General features: G+C 49.1%; 1 protein-coding gene across 2 annotated transcripts in view; it reads right to left on the bottom strand.

Moving 5' to 3' along the window:
* The window catches only part of TTC7A (tetratricopeptide repeat domain 7A), a 120,957-nt gene that overhangs the window by 80,102 nt on the left and 21,762 nt on the right, over window positions 1-19,093 (bottom strand). For both annotated transcript variants that reach the window (XM_063077878.1, XM_063077879.1), the window contains 2 exons: window positions 11,139-11,269; window positions 8,012-8,127 (listed from right to left, as the gene is read on the bottom strand). In XM_063077878.1, the coding sequence (XP_062933948.1) occupies window positions 8,012-8,127; window positions 11,139-11,269 (247 nt within the window). The remainder of the gene's footprint in view (window positions 1-8,011; window positions 8,128-11,138; window positions 11,270-19,093) is intronic.

The raw sequence follows: 19,093 nt of genomic DNA, 5'->3' as shown, positions 1-19,093 counted from the left end.
TGGTTCAATAGGGCAAGGGCCCTGGAAAAAATTAATATCCCTCAGACACACCAAATGAGTAATTGGGCAGCAGCCTCAGACTTAGCCACATGGGGGAGGTCCAGGTTTCCCGAAGTTCAGAGGAAAAGGAGAGAAACGGTCTGGAGGTCAACCAAATGCCATCTACTTTGCACAACACACAACACACCCTAAAATTGTGTCAAATCCTCAATCAGAGAGACCAGGCTGGATGGACCCTAGGGGCAGGCACTGCCTGTGGCCGCCTGGCCCTACCCTGTTCTCAGTAGGGGCTCCTCCAGATCCTCACATGTCCACCCCAGGCCCACGTACAAATGAGCTCAGGCTCTCTGATTACACTGAATGCAGGCGCCCCCATCTCTCCCCTTCCTTAGGCCCTGTGGAAGCTGCTCCAACACTAAGCAGCACCGTGGCCCTGGCCATACCACCTAGCCCCTCCTCAGACACCTTCAGAGTCCACCCCATCCCAGGCAGCACCCCCACCTCCCCACCCTCTTTTCCTCCCTAGCACAGAGCTCTGCTTGAACTTCGCGCCCCAGGATGTAAGCCCCATAAGGGAGGGATTTCATCCTGTTCACAGCTCTAACCCTGCAAGCAAGGCCGGGGGGCCCGCACACAGCAGCACTCAGAGCTATCTGGGAGATGAGGTGCCAGCTGCTCTCACCTTAGCTCCATTCCTCCCCGATGGCCTAGGAGGTCCCTGAGCACTGGGAAGGGTTTCTCCCACCTTCCCAAAGCCCAGGTGGGCAGGGCCTGAATTTAACTGGCAGAAAACAGCTCTACAGTCCTTGAAAAGACTTTTCTGAGCTGCCCTGGAGATGACCCTGATAGGGTTCAGGACATGTTACCCCAAAATATGGCACCCTGGCATTAGAGAAAACAGAAGCAGGAAGTTCTCTCTGACCTTCCCCCTCCCTTCTCCCCTGATGCAGGTCATAGAAGAATTCTCTGACCCTCCTCTAAAGTTGGTCATAAAACCCTCATTCCGAAAGGGTCCTCCCTATACCTTAAGGGAAGGAATGTCCATGTCTCTGAAGACATAGAGACACAGAGAAGAACCTCAACGAACAGGCTTTGCTAAGTTCCTCCCAGTTTATGAACATTAGATCATTACTCTTTTTGTCCAATCATACTTTTGCACGACTGTGCATTCTTCAGCCTGAGCACAAAAACACACAACTCTCCCTGAGTCTTCATTTCTGAAGACATTTCCCGTGTCACATAAAATTTTGGTAAATAAATCTGTTATGCTTTTTTCTTGTTAATCTTTTGCTATAGAGGTCTCAGCCATATACCTTGCAATGATAACGAAAAAAATATTACTTTTCCCGCCCTAGAACCTAACGTCAGGTAGCTGGGTCCCAATCTACCACTTCTCACCCCTTAGGCTAAGACAGTAGTTCTCAGCTGGGAGCAACTGTGCCTTCCCACTCTGAGGTCAATGTATGGAGACATTTTTGGTTGTCATACTTAGGGGGTATGCTACTGGCATGTAGTGGGTGGAAGCCAGATATGTTGCTGAAACCTACAGTGTATAGGACAGTCCCCACAATGAAGCGTTACCTCAAAATGTCAACAGTGCTGAGACTGAAAAACCCTGGACGAAATATTTATATTTATATTTATATTTATATTGACTTTATGTTTTTCACCTTCCAACCAACAACAACAAATGTGTAAGAAAAATATTAGAAATGGTTAGTAACCTGGGAAAACAGAAGTCTGACCAAAGAACAATAATATGTAATTACAAAAGCTCACTGATGCAGACCTACCTCGGGCAGGCAGTTTGCTGGGTCTGGGACTAGGTACTGAGCAAGGCCTTGGGCTGTGGGGTTGGACAGACCCATGTGCAGCATCAGGCTCACTGGCTCTACAACCTATTAGCATCATGACTTTGGACAGGTCACTTAACTGCTCCTTTCCTTAGAAAAGTGGGGATTGTTTAGTTCCTACTTTATAGGACCATGTACAACGGCATTAGCATTCTGCCTGGCATGCAGTAAGTATTCAACAAATAGTAACTAGTATTATGAGGAAAGATGCAAAGAAATTACTTACAGCCCAGCCAGGCACACAGGGCTGCAACCTCTGCTTTAAATATCTGTCACATTCTGGGGCCACTTCTTGGTTGGATGTGGCCACAGGAAACAGACAGAAAGGCTGAGTAACTGCCATGTGTCCCAGGGAGGGCTGCTCACATTTGCAGACTTAAAAATGTTTGGGCTGTTTACTTGGAAAGAAATGATGATTCAATTTCCATTTCTCTTTATTTGGTGTGGTCGAGGCAGGGGTGGGGTGGGGTGGCTGTAAGAACTGAAATCTGTGCTTCAAGGAGTAAAAAAGGACAGAGGGAGGGGAGCAGAGTCCCAGGAACAAAAGAGTAACTGAAATGACCTAGGCTTTCCTGGAGGGGCGACGGTTAGTTAATGCCTCTGCCCACTGCCAGTATCACCACACACACACACACAAACACACACACACACACACACACACACACACACACACACACACACACAACCCTCATGCACAGCCTGAGTGTGCAGAATGCACATGGGCAGGAAACAGGCCCACTGTGGAGAGAGGTGGGACCACCTACAGGAAGAGGAGTTGCCCTTTGAGAATGGTGACTCAGAGTCCCAGAGCAGTAGAAGAGCCCCGTCAGCTCACAGGCTCCCAGTCCTTCTCCCATACACCCCACAGGCTGCCTTTCCACCCCCACAAAGTTGGAAATGGCCTGGGTTTCAAGGCCACTCAGACCTGAAGCTGGAATCCCAATGGGTGAACCTGGGCTAGTGACTCAACTTCTTCAAGCCTCTGTCCCCTCCCTAGTGAAATGGGTTCACACGACCTTCACAGAGCATATGCACCAAACAAGAGGTCCAGCTGGGCACCCAGCAGGTGCTTGAGACCAGCTGTTCTCTCTCCTTCCTTTCCTCCTGGCTGTCCTTGATGTCCACGTTAACCTCATTAACCTGCAGAAACTGTGCTTGTGAGGAAGGGGAGCAGGCAGCCGCAGGACATGCAGCGGGGGTCCCCAGAGGGAGGAGTCAGCAGCAGTACCTCCTGTGCCTAGTTCTGCACTCAAGGTGTTCTTGTGTTCCGCCCCTCTCATGGACCTGCATGCCCTTGGGATGCAGGACAAACAGAAGCCCCGTCTTAGAGGGGAGGAAGCCAAGCCAGAGGGGGAGAGGAGGAACTTGATCAGGCCACAGAGTGGCCTCCAGCTCCCAAGCCCCATCCCGACTTCCTCCAGGTGGTGAGGGCACCCACCACGTTTTTCACACCAGAAGCTGGACACAGCACCTGCCATGTGTGCGCATACTGGGGGAGTCAAAGCTAGGCTGTGAGCCCCTCGAGGGTGGCTGCAGGGTCTCAGTAGCAGGATTTCTGCTGTGGGCAGTGTAGCCTAGTAGTTAAGAGTACCAATTCTGAAAGTCGGACAGGCCCTGAGTACATAATCCTACCTCTGCCCACGTCAAGTCACTTTTGTTCGCTGTGCCTCAGTTTCCCACTGTAAACAGGGATGCTGACTATGGTCCCCACCTCAGAGGGCTATTGGAAGGATAATAAACACATGAAAGTGAAGTACTTAAATGCCTGGCACAAATTTAGCACTTAATAAGTGGCATACATTATTATAACGAACATTCGTTCAATGAATGAGTGAAGATGACAATATTGAAATCAGAACTGTCCGCTTCCCACAAACTCTACTCCACAGGGCTCCCCTGTATAAGAACAGCACCTCTGCCCTTCATGCCTAAGAGGGTCCTTAGGAGAGAAGGCTCCATGAACTCTGCAGAGAAGGGGTCAGTGAACTTTCCTGTGAAGGGCAAATAAAGGGAGCAGGTATTACAGGCTCTGCCATGAGGTCTCAGTTGCAGCTACTCAACTCTGCAGTGAGACAACACGTGAATGAATGGGTGTGGCTGTGTTCTAATAAGTTTGTCTACAACAACAGGCTGCAGTAAGCCTTGCTGTACAGGTTCAACTTCCCCAGGCTCACTCTGGGCTTCATAAGGCATTGATGAGCCTCTGAGTAAGAACTCCTGCCCCTCTTTCCAAACCTCTGCAGGCAAGGAGCTGAGTGCCCCCTCTCTGTGCATCCCCCACCAGATTCATCCCCTGGAGCTCACAACTGGCAGAAGGAGGGGCTCCCCAAGGGGAGGGGGCTCCAGCTAGAGCTGCCTGGGCAACAGAAATAGGAACCAGCTGCTGGGCCACCGTTCCTCTGAAACCAAAGCTCACCAACCTGAAAAGCAGCTGGTGGAGGGAGCAGAGGCAGCTGTGCTCCTCAGCACCTCTGGGCCGCCCACCCACTCCCCGGGTCCCACTCCCTGGCCCCAGGTGGTCTGAGGAGCCCAGGGCTCCATGGCCAGCCCCACACCCTTGGCGTGAGCCACCTTGGCTCTCTGGGCCTCCAAATCCACATGTCCAAAAGGGGGACACCACCACCTCCCTGGCCTAGCATGTGAGAAATTAAAAAAAGAAAACAAGGTATAAAGTTAGTGTTTGGGCTCACAGTCTGTCCAGCTGCAGACTGCATGAAAATTAATAAAAATAAATGATAACACTGGCTTTGATTCTCTAAGCAGCTGCAATATATCAGGCGCTCTGCTTGGTGATCATGTCTGATCTGCCAGGCAGGTTCAGAGAGCTCAGGGGACTTGACCACAGCCATCAGGCTTCTGGCAGCAGAGCTAGGATTCACTCCCGCATATGCTGCCTCCAGAGCTGTGCTTCCCAGTCTCCTGTTCCACCAGGCCTCAGGAAAGCACAGGGACCTGGCTGGGACCCCTCCACCCTGTCCTTACCATCTGCAGCCCCCCACTCCACCCCCTCTAACAGCAAGGGCAGAGGGGAGAAAGAGGGAGGGAAGGGGGTAGGGGGCAGCTGAGAAGGGACTGTCTCCCCCAACGCACCTGGCCCCTGCCTGCCTACAGCCGTCTTGGCCACCTGTGCCTCCTGGGAGTGGGCTCACCATGGCGTGCCCTGCATTCTGGACAAGGGACTCCACTTTCTTCTCTTCCAGGCAGTGGAGGAGTTAAGCTCAGGGGCTTCTAATACCTGATACCCTGAAAGGTATGTAGCCCTCATGGGCCAGGGCTGCCAGGTTGGGCAGAGCTGCTCACTGGGTGGAACAGCTGCCAGCACCAGACCCTGTGTTTCAGTCAGAGGCTCCCCTTGCAGTCTCAGAGCAACAGAGACTCACCCCCAAACAAGCGCTCTGTGTCAATCAGAGTCTGGAAATCGTCACATGCCTTTGCCTCCTCCTGGGGACCGACTACCTTGTTCATCCAGGTTTCCTTTCTAAAGGGTCTGATAAGTCTTTAAGCCACTGTCTCCCAAACTTATGAGGCCATGGGCCTCACCTGCAGATCTCTGAAGCACTAGAATCCTCGGCCCCATCCCACCTCCTCAGGCCCGTCCCAACTCCCCTGTCTCTGTGAATCTCCTCGGCTGCTGTCCACTGTGTGCCTGCACCCACCTAGCCCTGGGCCCCCCTGCAGGAGTAGGCTGGGCCACCTTCCTCTTGACCCCCACAGTGAGCAACTTCATGCGGTAGAGAGATGAGCAGAGTCACAAAGGAGGCTCACAGCTGAGCCATGAGTGGACAAAGCAGGCTACAGGCAGTGTGTACTATAGGATACTATTTTGGTTTTGAAAATACATCTACATGTCTATACATAGAAAAACACAGAAGACACACATCAAAATGTTTATAGTGATTATCTAGAGCACAGTTCAGCAAATTTTTCTGTAAAGGGTCAGTGCCTTGGGCTGAATGTCCCCCCAAATCTTAATCCCCACTATAACTGCTGAGGATGGGAAAATCCTATTACAGTAATTGAAAGGTAGGTCCTTGAAGATGTGATTAGATTGCAGGATCATACCTAGTGAATGGATTAATAATGATGGTCAGGGGCGTGGTTCTGAGGGCTTTAAAAGGAGAGCACATGAGAGCTTGGTCTCTCTCTGCTCCACCATTTTCTGCCATGTGAGATCCCTGGGTCACTGTCACCACCACTAAGATCCTCACCAGATGTGTTCCTTAGATTCTGAAATTCTCAGCCTCCGAAACCATGAGTAATAAATTTCATTTCCTTTGTAAAACACCCAGTTCTGTGTATTTTGTTATAAGCAACAGAAACAGACTAATATAGCCAGAGAGGGGCTGAAGGTTGAGTTGATCACCAATAGCCAATGATTTAATCAATCATGCCTATATAACAAATGAAACCTCCATAAAAAAACCCAAAAGCACAGGGTCTGAAGAGCTTCTGGGTTGCTGAACATGTGGGCGGTGGTACACCAGAGAGGGCGTGGCGCAGGCCCCATACCTTGCTGTAGGCATCTCTTCCACCTGGCTGTTCTTGAGCTGTAACCTTCTATAATAAACCAGTAATCTAGTAAGTAAACTTTTCCTGGGTTCTGTGAGCTGCTCTAGCAAATTATCGAACCTGAGAAGGGGTCACAGGAACCTCTGATTTGTACCCTTGTCAGACAGAAGTTGTGGGTAACCCGGGCACCAGGTACTCACGTCTGGCATCTTAGGTGGGAAGCAGACTTGTGGGCCTGAGCCTGTGGGGCCTGTGCTAACTCTGTTGGCGTCAGAATTGGAGTGAACTGTAGGACACGCCACGGGTGCTGCAGAGAATTGGATGTGGGTGGGAAAACCCCCACACTCTTGCTCACAGAAGGGTTCTGTGTTACGTTGAGAGCACAGAGCAGGAGAAAACAGTAAGTTTGTTTTTTCCTACCAAACAGGTACCATGTGCGAGAATTATCTATTCAAACACAGGTGAAATGAAAGAAGTGACATTTAATTAGATAAATCATACCCAAAATGACATATGGGCCTCAGAGAGCTCCAGCCCGTCAGGAAGGAAAGCTGTGTGCCACTGTGCCTGGGTCCCCTCACCTGTGAGGAGGGGGTAACACCTGCTTGGCAGGGAGGCTGAGTGAGGTGAGGCATGTGACAACTGCCACAGGACAGCTGCACTCAGTATGTCAGTCCCCTCTCCTGCTATGACGTCCTCCAGCCCCAGCCCACAGTGTCTGTGGAGGGGTGTAATGATGCAGGAGGGGGCCAAAGTGTCTGCTGCAGACAGGTAGGAAGCCCCACTCCCGCCTGGCAGTCCCCTGAGGATGGAGGCACAGCCAGCAGGCAGGACCACCTGCAGAACCGCTCCAGGGCCACGCCTGCCTGCAGGGTGCCCTCCTGCTCTCAAAGCTTCTCCCTCCTTCGCCACTGCCCAACACACACCACAAAGCCACCACTCCCGGCTCGGCGCCAGCACCAGCCACCCCTCCATGCTCTGCAGGGGGTGGAGGGAACCTCTCTACCCAGGAAAAGAAGACCAAGGAAGGCATTCTGGTACCATGGTTCTTGGGTTCCAGGTGGGCGAGTTTTCCCAGGGGTCCTCAAGACAATGCACAGGAAAACAAGCTTTGCTGCTACCACATCAGCTGGGACAGTCACACCCTCAAAATGACACCAGGACTTTATTTTCACCATGCTCCCTGTTACACCTCACCATCCCTTGAAAGCTAGAATGAGCAGGAACCAGTCTTCCCGTTCGGTTTTTGGGAAACCCAAGGCTCAGAGACACGCAATGCTTTACCCACACCTCAGACGACAGGGAACTAAACCAGATCAGCACCCGCTAGCAGCTCACTGTCCTTCGCTCTCGACGTCTCCTTCCAGGCTCCTGGGCTCCACTGTCCCCCTAAAGACAACTACTCCTGTTTCTCATCTCTGCAGTTCTCCCCAAAAGCACGGGCAGCCTTTATTGCTTCAGCAGCTCCCTGAAGCTTGGTTCTTCCCACAAGAGCACCCTGTACACCTCCAACCAGATGTGACACTCAATCCTCTCAGGACAGTGCGCAGGCACACACAGTCCGGGGAGGGAGACCAGGCTCCGCCACGTCCAAAGCACTCCGGCCCAGAGAGAAACATCCAGGTCCCACTCGGCTGCCAGCGACCTACCCCTTCTTCAGGTTTTTCACGTAGGCACTCTGGAGGGCGGCTTCCAGGAAGTAGGAGAGTTCGTAGTCTGCCGGCTGAGAGCCTTTCAGATGTCTCGACGTGCTGTTATTTGTGGCCTGGGAAGGGCGACAGAGAGAGAGCCACAGTCTCAAAGTTCTGAGGCAGAGGGGCCAGGAGTGAGGGTCAGCCTAGCGAGGAGGTGGCCCCATTGCCATCCCAGTCCCAGAGATTCTCAAAGCTCGACCTAACTTGCTTTCACATAAAATCGTCTAAAGCACTCTCTCCCCATCCAAATGCTGGATGCCCACAAGCCCCAGGTCTAACATTCTTTATTCAACAATTGCAGAGCTTTAAGTTTATTAACTCATTTAATCCTTAAGCAACCCTATTAGGAACTGTCATTGTTCCCATTTCACAGATAAGAATACTGAGGCAAAGAGAGGTTCTCTTCCTGTGCAAGGTCACTGAGGGTGTGGGTGGCAGAGTCAGGAAGTCAGGCTGCAGAGTCTACTGTGTGAGGGCTTCCCTGTCTGTTCAGGGCCATGCTGAGTACTCTTAAATCAGACAGCACGTGCTGCCTGAGCACGTGGTAGAGATCACTACATGCAGGTCCCTGCTCCTCTGCATATGCAAATCTCATCTCCCACCAGACTTGATTCCCACAGGGCAGGGGCTGTCTCCTGTGACCCACTGCTGTCCACACCCTCATGTCCACCCCAGATAAGGAAAGAGAAGGAAAAAGGAAACTTATGGAACCACCATAAGCCAAAATCTTAGTTAAGCTTCACGATGACCCTACAAGGCTGATTTTGTTTGTACTTTATAGATGAGGAAACTGAGGCTCAGAAAGTGCCTAAGGTCACAAAGCTGGTGTGAGCCTGGACCTCAAACTCAAGTCTAGCCAGCTATAGATTCCAGGCTATATCTACTACTTTTTGGCTCATTCGTTTCACACACATTTGAGCACCTACCACATGCCGGGTACCACATTGTCCCTGTCATACAAGCATGGAATGTCAGAACATCCCAAGGGCTGAGATCTCAGGTTCCAGGAGAAGCTGAGCGACAATTACATTATTAACCGAGCTGTTGCTTAAGCCTCAGCTCGAACCCACTGAGAAAGGCCTGCCTTCAGTAGCACCTTCCTTGCCTGATCTGGGGAAATAACCCAATGGCTCTCCCACCTTATCTTTGAGAAATCAAAAAAGATTTAAGAGAGGTTCTTAGTACCTCAGAGGTTGGGACTGGGTCTCAGGCGGACACACAGCATTTCTGAGAATGTACAGGGTCTGTGGTCTGCCCTCCCTCAACTTGAGATGACCAGCTACCGGGTCTCCTTTGTCTGCCCATGCCACCAGGCACCGATTCCTGCCCTGGACCCCATTACAGCTCATCACCTGAATCCTCTTTTAAAAGTCCAAAGCCTAGGCTTCCGGCACAGTAGGAGATTTTATCTTTCTCACAAAAGTCTCCTCCAAACCACATGAATTCACATATGAAGAGCTCTTAAAACATTGCTGTCTAGCAGTGATCCACATGACCTTGGTGGAGGTCAACTCAGCCATGTCAGTCTCCAGGTGGCCTCTGCCAGGAAACGGGCACTGGAACTGGCTGAGCCCTCAATCATCACTTCTCCTTTCCTCCCGAAGTCCAATCAAGCAGAGGGACTCTAGGGCAGTGGATCTCAACGGGGGTGTGATTTTGCTCTCAGGGGACATCTGACAGTATCTGAAGACATTTTTGGTTGTCATAATTGGGGGAGGGGGGTGCTGCTGGCATCTAGTGGGTAGAGGCCAGGGATTTTGCTAAACATCCTGCAGTACACAGGACAGCCCCACAACAAAGAATTACCTGGCCCCAAATGTCAATAGTACTGAGGCTGAGAATCCCTGCTCTAGGAAAGCTGACCTGGCCGGAGGTGGACTTCTCCAAAAAGACCCATCACAAAAACAGGTGCTGGGTTGACAGTGTGGCATTTGCCAATGTAGGTGAGGCACAAGTGTTTCGTGGGCTCTGAGTCTCTCAGCTCATGACCACCTCCTCCTTCAGGACGTCAATCCCAATCTACCCTACTACAGAATCTGCCATCCAACATCTGCTAAACATCTATTAAACAGAATGCCTAAGCACCACCCTTGATGTCTCCCCCACAAGTAATCAGAGCCACATTCCCTGGGTTCAAATCCTGCCAACACCACATAACTGCATGAACTCCAAGAAGCTGCATGAACTCCTCTCCAACCTTGAGCTTTCCTCATCTGTAAAATGGGAATAACAATGGTCCCTATTTCATCCAGGCAGTGTGAGAGTTAAATTACAGAGTGATTTAAGATACTCAGAGCAGTGCGTGACATGAAAGCAGGAATGCAACAAACGCAATAAACGTTAGCAGTATCTCGGTCAATACAGTTGCCCATTGTCCTGGCATTAAACCAAGAGCCCCTCGAGAGAGGAAGCACGGGGACACTCACCATGGAATGCTGCTAACACCTGGGGTCGATACACAAGCTCATGGCAGAGAGGGGGGCGCTGAGAGATGAGGGGGCCTGAGAATCACCAGAGTCCCACTGGCCAGCTCTCTGCTGGCCTCTGAAAGGCTTGGAGAGTGGGCCTCAAGACCCCAACCCCCAGGGGATCCAGCAAGGAGCTTGTGTGGCACCTGAGGACAGGGAAGGATGTTTAACTGCAAAACCATCCCTGCTCCACCCCTTCCAAGGGCAGAGTGGTGAGCAAACAATTTAATCTCTCTAAACCATATCTATTAACAGGGATACATATAATACCTACTTCCTAGGGGTGCTGTGAGGAGTGAACAAGTTGAGGAATTCAAACAGGACTGTCACTTGGCTGTACAGGTCACGTTCACCACGGAGTTCCTCTTCCCTCACAGATGGCACAGACTCACTTATTTACTAAAACTATTTTCTGGCAGTAAAGAGTCTCATGCTAACAGAATCAGTGTACTATAATGAGTTTTCCAGCCGATGAAGGAGAGTGTCCTCGGGGGTGGGGGGAAGTGCCCTTTTCTAATTTGCACAAGGGTGGTGCATGGGCTTAGCGGGGGCCTGTAGATATCGGTGCTCACTGGAGAGCAGCTACTATCACAGTGCTGTTATTCCCCGCTCACCTTCTCCAATTCCTGCAGGAACACCTGGGCGATCCAGGAGGCCCTCTCGAAGCAGGCGATCACCTCCTCCTCCCTCTCGGTCAGGCGGTAGCGGGAAGCGATGGAGTTGGGCAGGCGTTCCAGGGAGAGGCCTGCGGGAAGAAGACAGCGCCTCAGACCTGCGCTGCTCTGGCCCCCTGACTCCAGGCCCTTCCCAAGGGCCCAGGGTGGGCTCATCCAAGGGGACATAAGCTCTGGGGCAGCCAGCAGGAGGTGGAGGTCTGTGAAGGGCAGGGAGAAAGCTAGAGCAGTGGTGGTATTAGCATGGCTAGGAGCAAGCGACAGGCCCACAGAAGGCACCCAGGCCCCACGTGGGGAATCACACTCTGTCACCCCCCGTCCAACTCCCCCAGGAAACCATTCCTGACTCCTCCTTCCAGTAAGAAGACAACATCCACTCTCCAGGTGCTCACCACTCTTTACGTTGTACTGTGGTCATCTATGGCCAGCTCCTCTCTCCCCCACTAGCTGAAAGCTCTACGTGGGCAAATGTGAACCTTTCCGGGCTGTCACATGTCTAACACAGCACCCCGCACAGCAGGAGCTCGAGCTACACAGCATTACACATGCACCCTTCCCAGAGAACCGAACAGTTTCTACCTGGCGTAAGCTATGTGCGTTCAGTTTCTGCCTCCCTGACGTCCACTTCCCATCCTTCAGTAACGACACCTCGCTTCCCCCTTGACCACCCCTCCTGCAGTCACAGCCCATCACGAGGGCCACGGTGATTGCTAAGGGTGATCACATAAAAGAACCAGTCTCAGAATTGTTACTCTTTCCACTGAGGCTATTAAGCTGGTACCAGAGGTCAACCTGGAAATGTTAGGGAGAACCTGCCTTAAAATGAGGTGTATGAGAATACAGATAACACCACTGAACTGTATACTCAAAAATGGTTAAGATGGTAAATTTTACGTTTTTTATTTAACCACAATTTTAAAAATTTTAAATAAATGAACTAGAAGCATAGCTCCAAGGCCACAAAACGAACAAAAAGACATATAAGAAACAAAGAAGGGAAATCATTGTTAGATTTATTAGAAATGAATGCTGTAAAGAAAAACTAGACTCGTCAGGTGTTTTTTTTTTTGCTTGTTTTTTGTTTTTCTTTACAACTTTGTTTACTCAAAAACATTGAATAAACTCTTAGACATGAAAAAAATAAAAATAAAGTCCACACAGAGTAAAGATGAGACATGACTGAAAAGGGCAGATTCCTAAAGACACTGTTTGAGCACTTAGATTCAGCCTTGCCTAAAGCTCTACCCTCTGAAACTCTCCAGTGTATGAGCCAATAAACCTGCATTCTCCTTCCCTTCTCTTTTTCTTTTTTGTCAGTCTTTGAATTGTGTTTCTGTCACTTGAAGATGACACAGATCTGACCAGAGTGCTGTCCTTCAGGACTCTCAGTTCCAATGAGTGGGAACCGTGTCTATCTCATCTCTGTGCACACACTGTACTCTACATGTAGGAGGTGCTCAAGATAAACTTACTGAAGGATTGTATTAGAACACAACTATTGCCTACCCTATAATCCCCAACATCCAACTGATGACCAAGTCCTTAACATTTCAAATCTCCCCTCCACCTTCTCCTACGACCTTATTCAGGCTCTCTCTCTTGAGTGGATAACCACATTGGCCTAACTGGCCTCCCTGCCTCCAGTCTCACACCACTCTAATTCTCAGGGGGATCCTTCTAACACCCTCCAGGCATCCTTACTGCCACAGGGTAAGGTCCAAACTCCTGACGCTCCACACCAGGCCCTCCAAGACCCATTCCTGTCACCTCTCTAGCCTCATCTCTCACCCAACCTCCTGCTCTCAACTGCTGGAATTGGGGATGCCTTCCCAACTTGCTCAAGTCGCTTCTCCTGCCTGGAATGCAGCCCCCATTCCCAAGTCCCTCCAAAATTACTGCTCACCTTCTGACACACTGAATGCCGCCTCTTCCATGAAGCCCTTCCTGATATTCCCTGGCATAACTGACCATCCCTCCTTTGAGCCCTGGTCTATGCTTTACATATTCCCATCTCACCACTTCTTATACTTATTCGTTTCCAACCAGACTGTAGGTTCCTTCCAGGCATCAACCTAATTGTGTTCACCTTTCCACCACCTGGCACACAGTAGGTACTGGACAAGCACCGGCTGGCTGGATGAAAAAATGAGAAGCCCGATCATGTCTGACAAAGTACAAAGTGCTCTGCAAACGAAGGCAGGGAATTATTATTGTTTTTCTTGGCTAGATGCCAATGCATACAGACTCAGTGACCTTGCCCTCTGCCAGGCTGGGGTGTGACTAGGTCCAAAGGTCAGGATGCCTCAGCATGGGGGAAGGCAGGCACAGAACATGAAGGCCCTTGCTCAACACAAAGACTCAGCTCCCCAGGTCACTGAGTGTCAATGTGTCTCTTGCCAAATGACTCACGACCAGGAGGGACAAGCTCTTCACTCCAGAGGACTAACAGGGGAGGAGGAACAGAGAAAGAAGGAAGGAGGCAAGCAGTGCTGGCCCAGCCCCTCTTCCCCAGACGGGCAGCCTGTCCAGCCCGCAGGAAGGCAGCACAGAAATACAAACTGTTCAGATGCCTGGCCCGGGAGACCAACCGCAGATGGCAGGACACAGTTAACTCCAGAAGACACAGAGTGGACCCGCATTTATGCAGTTGCCCTGGGTTCCCTCCTGCCCCACCTCTGGGTCCAGCGCTGGGACAGGCGATGCCAGGGGCTGGCAGTCAGGCTGCTGGTCCCAAGCCTCAGGTGGACTGGCCACTGCAAAGCAGTGAATTCGGGAACCATGGCCTGTGGCCTCCACCTTCCCAGAGCCTCATTTGCTCCTTCTGCTCCCAGCAGGGGCCTCCCCACCATGCTTTTCCATGGATTCTAAAGCCCATCCTGCTTGAAGGCTCTAAGCACAGCCACCTGCTCTCTGAAGCCCTCCCAGGGAGAGATCAACCTCCTGCCTCTGAACCAGCACAGCATGTCAGCTGCACCCCCTACGTGTGTGCCTTTTCCCTACGCTGTCATCATCCTCTCTGCCCACTTCTCATTGATCTTTGCACCCCAGTGAGAGCCCAGGGCCTGGTGTGTGGGAAGTATGTGGATGGATGCACAGATGAATGGATATATCCATGTATGCTGAGAGGAAAGCCCACTGGGTTTCTACCTCTCCGTTTAAAAAACGTTTCTTGGAGAATTCATAAACAGATTGTAGTATATTTATATAATGGAATACTAATAAACTTTTTTAAAAGGACAAACTTTTATATATATAACATGATGGATGGATTTCTCAGAAATTATATCATGCATGAGAAGCCAGATGTCAAGAAGTACATACTATATGATTTCATTTACGTGACATTCCAAAAAAAGGCAAATTAACCTACATTAATAGAAAACAACCAGTGGTTACCTGGGATGGGGGTGGTAGGGATCAACTGGAAAGGGGCCCAAGGGAACTTTCTGGGATGATGAGAAGGTTCTACATAGTAGTCTTCCCTTATCCAAGGGGGATATGTTCCCAGAACCCCAGGGGATGCCGGAAACTACAGATAGTACCAAACCCTAACTATACCATGTTTTTTCCTATACATACATACTGTACAGTATGGATACACTGGCCAAAGATACGATTCACATTCCAGGCAAGATGAAGCAAGACAGCATGAGGTTTCATCATGCTACTCAGAATGGCACACAATTTAAAACTTATGAGTTGTTTATTTCTGGAATTTTCCATTTAATATTTTTGAACCATGGTTGACTGCGGGTAAGTGAAACCACAGAAAGCAAAACCATGGATAAGAGGGGCACTGTATCTTTATGAGAATGCTGGTTACATGGGTATTTACACTAGTCCAATTCATCAAATTATATACTAAAGGTTTGTGCATCTCACTGTATAAAAATTCATCTAAAAATAATGGAGATCATGTCTTTTAAAAGGAAGCGGTTATGAATCAGAGAAATAAAAGATCAAAGCAGAGGGGATATGTTCACTGAGGTGGTCCTCTGTTAGGTAATTTCCAACATAAATAAAACCAGAAAGGTTCTCAGAGATGACGATGGCTTTTCCTAAGCAGGGTCACAGTCTAGTCACCCAGTTCTGCTCATGACAAGGGGCATCTTTACCTTATACTTGTTCTCTGATTGATACGAAGGTCCATTTTCCTGTCCACAAACATCTGATTGGAAACCTACCTGGGGACTCCAACCCTTGGGTTCCTTCACCCTCTGCCCATGGGCAGTTCTGCAGCACCAGACCCAAGATGGAGACAGCTGCTCCAGAGTCCAGCCCTCCAAGGACCCCAGTGGTTAGAAAGCAGCCCTGAGGGACAGGCAGGAAACCAGGGCTGCCAGGTAAACGCTGGACACTGCTCATGGTTCCCACTGACAGAAGGGCCTTTCTGTGCAAACATCAGCTCTACAAGCCAAGGAAAGGCCCCTGTCAGGAGGAGGGCTTGCTTTTTCATGAACTCAACTTTCGGTTTGGAGCCAAGCTGTCCTGGCACAGCCCTGGGTCCAATACCAGGCTGGTCACAGCTCCTTCAGTCAGAGATGACTCATCACATCCCAGACAGCCTTCCTTCCAAAGATCCCCGCCCTTGGAGCCTCAGGTCCTGGATACAGAGGTGGAGAACATAAAGCTTCCTCTGCCACGGAGCTGCTCTTCCCAGACGGGTGGGCCCCCTCCCTCCCTCCTACCCAGCCAGTCAAAGGGCACAGGGTACCCGTAGCACCCACAAAGGGCAAAGCCTGGGTGTGGGGAGGAAAGAATGCAATTCATCAGCCTTCAGAGAGGGAGCCTCAAGGCCAGGTAGGGAAGGACCCTCATAGATCACACTCAAAAGCGGGCAACTGTGAGAAGTGAAATGGTGCAGCCGCTGTGGAAAACAACATGACAGCTCCTCAAATAATTAAAAGATAGAATTACTGTATGACCCAGCAATTCCACTTCCAGGTATCCATCCAAAAGAATTGAAAGCAGGGTCTCAAAGAGATGTTTGTACTCTCATGTTCCTAGCAGCCTTGTTCACAATAGCCAAAAAGTGGAGATAACCCAAATGTCCATCCACAGATGAATGCATAAACAAAATGTACATACAACACAATATTATTCAGCCTGAAAAACTTAGGAAATTCTGACACATGCTGTAATATGGATGAGCCTTGAGGATATTATGTGAGTGAAATTATGTCATACACAAAACAGCAAATACCGTATAATTCCACTTATATGAGGTGCTCAGAGTAGCCAAATTCATAGAAACAGAAAATAGAAGGGTGGTTGCCAGGGGCTGGGGGAAGAAGGGAATGGCCTGTGGCTGTTTAACAGGTACAGAGTTTCAGTTCTGCAAGATGAAAAGAGTTCTGGAGATTGGCTGCACAACAATGTTGTAACAGTTCTGAACTGTACACTTAAAAATGGCTAAGATGGTAAGATTTCTGGTGTATATATTTTAACACAATTTTTAAATTTTTATTTATTTTATCTTTTTAAAAAGATGACCATTAAGTGGATCTTAACCCTTGATTTGGTGTTGTCAGCACCACGCTCTCCCAAGTGAGCTAATCGGTCATCCCTATATAGGGATCCAAACCTGTGGCCTTGGTGTTATCAGCACTACACTCTCCCAAGTGAAACACAGGCCAGCTCCCCTAAACACAATTTTTTTAAATGAAAAAAAAAAAAAGCAGGCAAGTTAGCTCCTAGACCAAATCTCCAAAAAGTGCATACTCTTTTTGATACAGTAATTCTACTTCCAAAAATTTATCTTAAAAAAAAAAGTGATGTATGCAAAAAGTCAGCTTCCAGGACATCCACTGCAGCATTGTTTATAAAGGCAAAAAAAGGCAGATTTAGCATACAGGTCCAATGACACATGACAAGTTCTTGAAATTAGGATAGATCCTCACAACGAAATGCTAAGAAGCTACTTACAGTGATGTAGATGAGTACTGGAAAAATCACTCATAAAATATTAATTTTAAAAAGCAGATTACAAAATATGACTGTATGAACTTCTTTTAATTTAAAAAGCACATATAAACCTATAAGAAAAAAGACTAGAAGGATATACCTCAAAATACTTACAGAGACCTAAGTGTCAGTTTCCCCAAATACAAAATGGGATTACTAATGATGCCTAGCTCATAGTGTACCCACGATAATTAGATGAAATATTATGAAGAGCAGAATGTATGCTCTCAGAAAATGTTTTCAGCTGATGCTCACAAGGACCTCATAGGTAGGGGTTTAATTGTTCTCCAGGGTTACAAACAAGAAATCAAATTCAGGGAAATAGATTCATTCCAAGACCTCTCAGCTAAAAGTGCCAGAGTCAAGACTAGATCCAGGTCTCCTGCCTCCGACATGCTCTGTTCTCTTGGCTGCACTGTCAGTCGGCTCTCTCAGACTCCCAGGTGTCTTCCCTTCCCCTCAGTGACCCACCAGGGGTCCCCAAATCTCAGGCTCTCAGTGGCTCTTCACTCACCTTTAACGTAAGTATCTGATGGCCGAGGTAGGGCTGTCTACCCTGGAAGGGGAAGGGCCCCAGTGTCGATGCTGGTTCCTCAAATGCACCCCCAAAGCCTGTCCACAATGCACACTCCCACCGACCTTTTTCAGGGCTGGCTTCCAATGGCAGGGGCATGGGCTGCCAGGAGAAGATGCGGGGAGACCACACCAACTACTGCCTGTCACACCCCACGGTTCTTGGCCCTCCCTCACCGGGTGATTCTCTGTTTACATCTTGTCCTCCCTGCCCTGCCGGTGGAAGATGCACCTTGTCTTCTCAGCCCAGAAAGGCACTCAAGGAAAGCTTGGTGAACACACCATTAAGCCCTCTGCCTCCCTGCAAGATCGCCAACAGTGGCCTGCACACTACTCTGCATAGGGAAGCCAGGTTCCAGCTCTGTGGACTACAGCCAGGGGCCAGGGCAGCTGGATCACAGTGCTGACCCCCTTTCCCCACAGGGCAAGCAGCCTGCACCCCTTTGAGAATTAAGCCAAGACCAACAGCTAATTCCTGCCATTCCAGGGCTAAAAAAAACCAAAACAAAAACCAAACAGGCCACTATATTCTGCCCTGGGAGCAGCCTGGTGTTCTTTTGTTTTTAAAACAGTTTTGATTAGCCACAAAATGCCAGGTGAGAGCAGAATAGCTTGGGGTTGCACTGACCAAAAGAGAACAGGGGGAAAAAAAAACCTTGAGGGGTGAGGAGAAGAGAATTTGCAGATTGTAATCCTCACAGGTGCTTAATGTACAGGCATGCCTTGGAGATAATGTGGGTTCAGTTCCAGAACACCATGACAAAGAGAGTATCTCAATAAAGTGAGTCTCACACAAATTTTGGGGTTTCCTAGTGCATATAAAAGTTATGTTTATTCCCTAGAAGAATACCTTAGAAGAAAAAAAAAAGTTACGTTTACACTACACTGCAGTCTATTAAGTATGCAATACCCTATGTCTAAAAAAAGTATATACCTTAATTGAAAAATACTTTATTGCTAAAAAATGCTAACGAGCATCTGAACCTTCAACAAGTCATAATCTTTTTGCCGGTGGAGGGTTTTGCTTCGATGTCGATGGCTGCTGACTGATCACGGTGGTGGTGGCTAAAGGCTGGGGTGGCTGTGGCAATTTCTTAAAATAAGACAACAATGAAGTTTGCTGCATCGATTGACTCTTCCTTTCATGAAAGATTTCTTTGTAGCATTGACTCCAAATTGAAGTCAATCTTCACCCCATCCTTTAAAATGTTATCACGAGATTACAGCAATTTAGTCGCATCTTCAGGCTCCACCTCTAATTTTAGGTTCTTTTGCTATTTCCACTACATTTGCAGTTAGTTCCTCCCCTGAAGTCTCGAACCCCTCAAAGTCATCCATGAGGGTTGAAACCAACTTCT

Source organism: Cynocephalus volans, chromosome 14 (assembly GCF_027409185.1).
Source record: "Cynocephalus volans isolate mCynVol1 chromosome 14, mCynVol1.pri, whole genome shotgun sequence".
NCBI lineage: Eukaryota > Metazoa > Chordata > Mammalia > Dermoptera > Cynocephalidae > Cynocephalus > Cynocephalus volans.
This window is presented reverse-complemented; position numbering and strand designations above follow the sequence as displayed.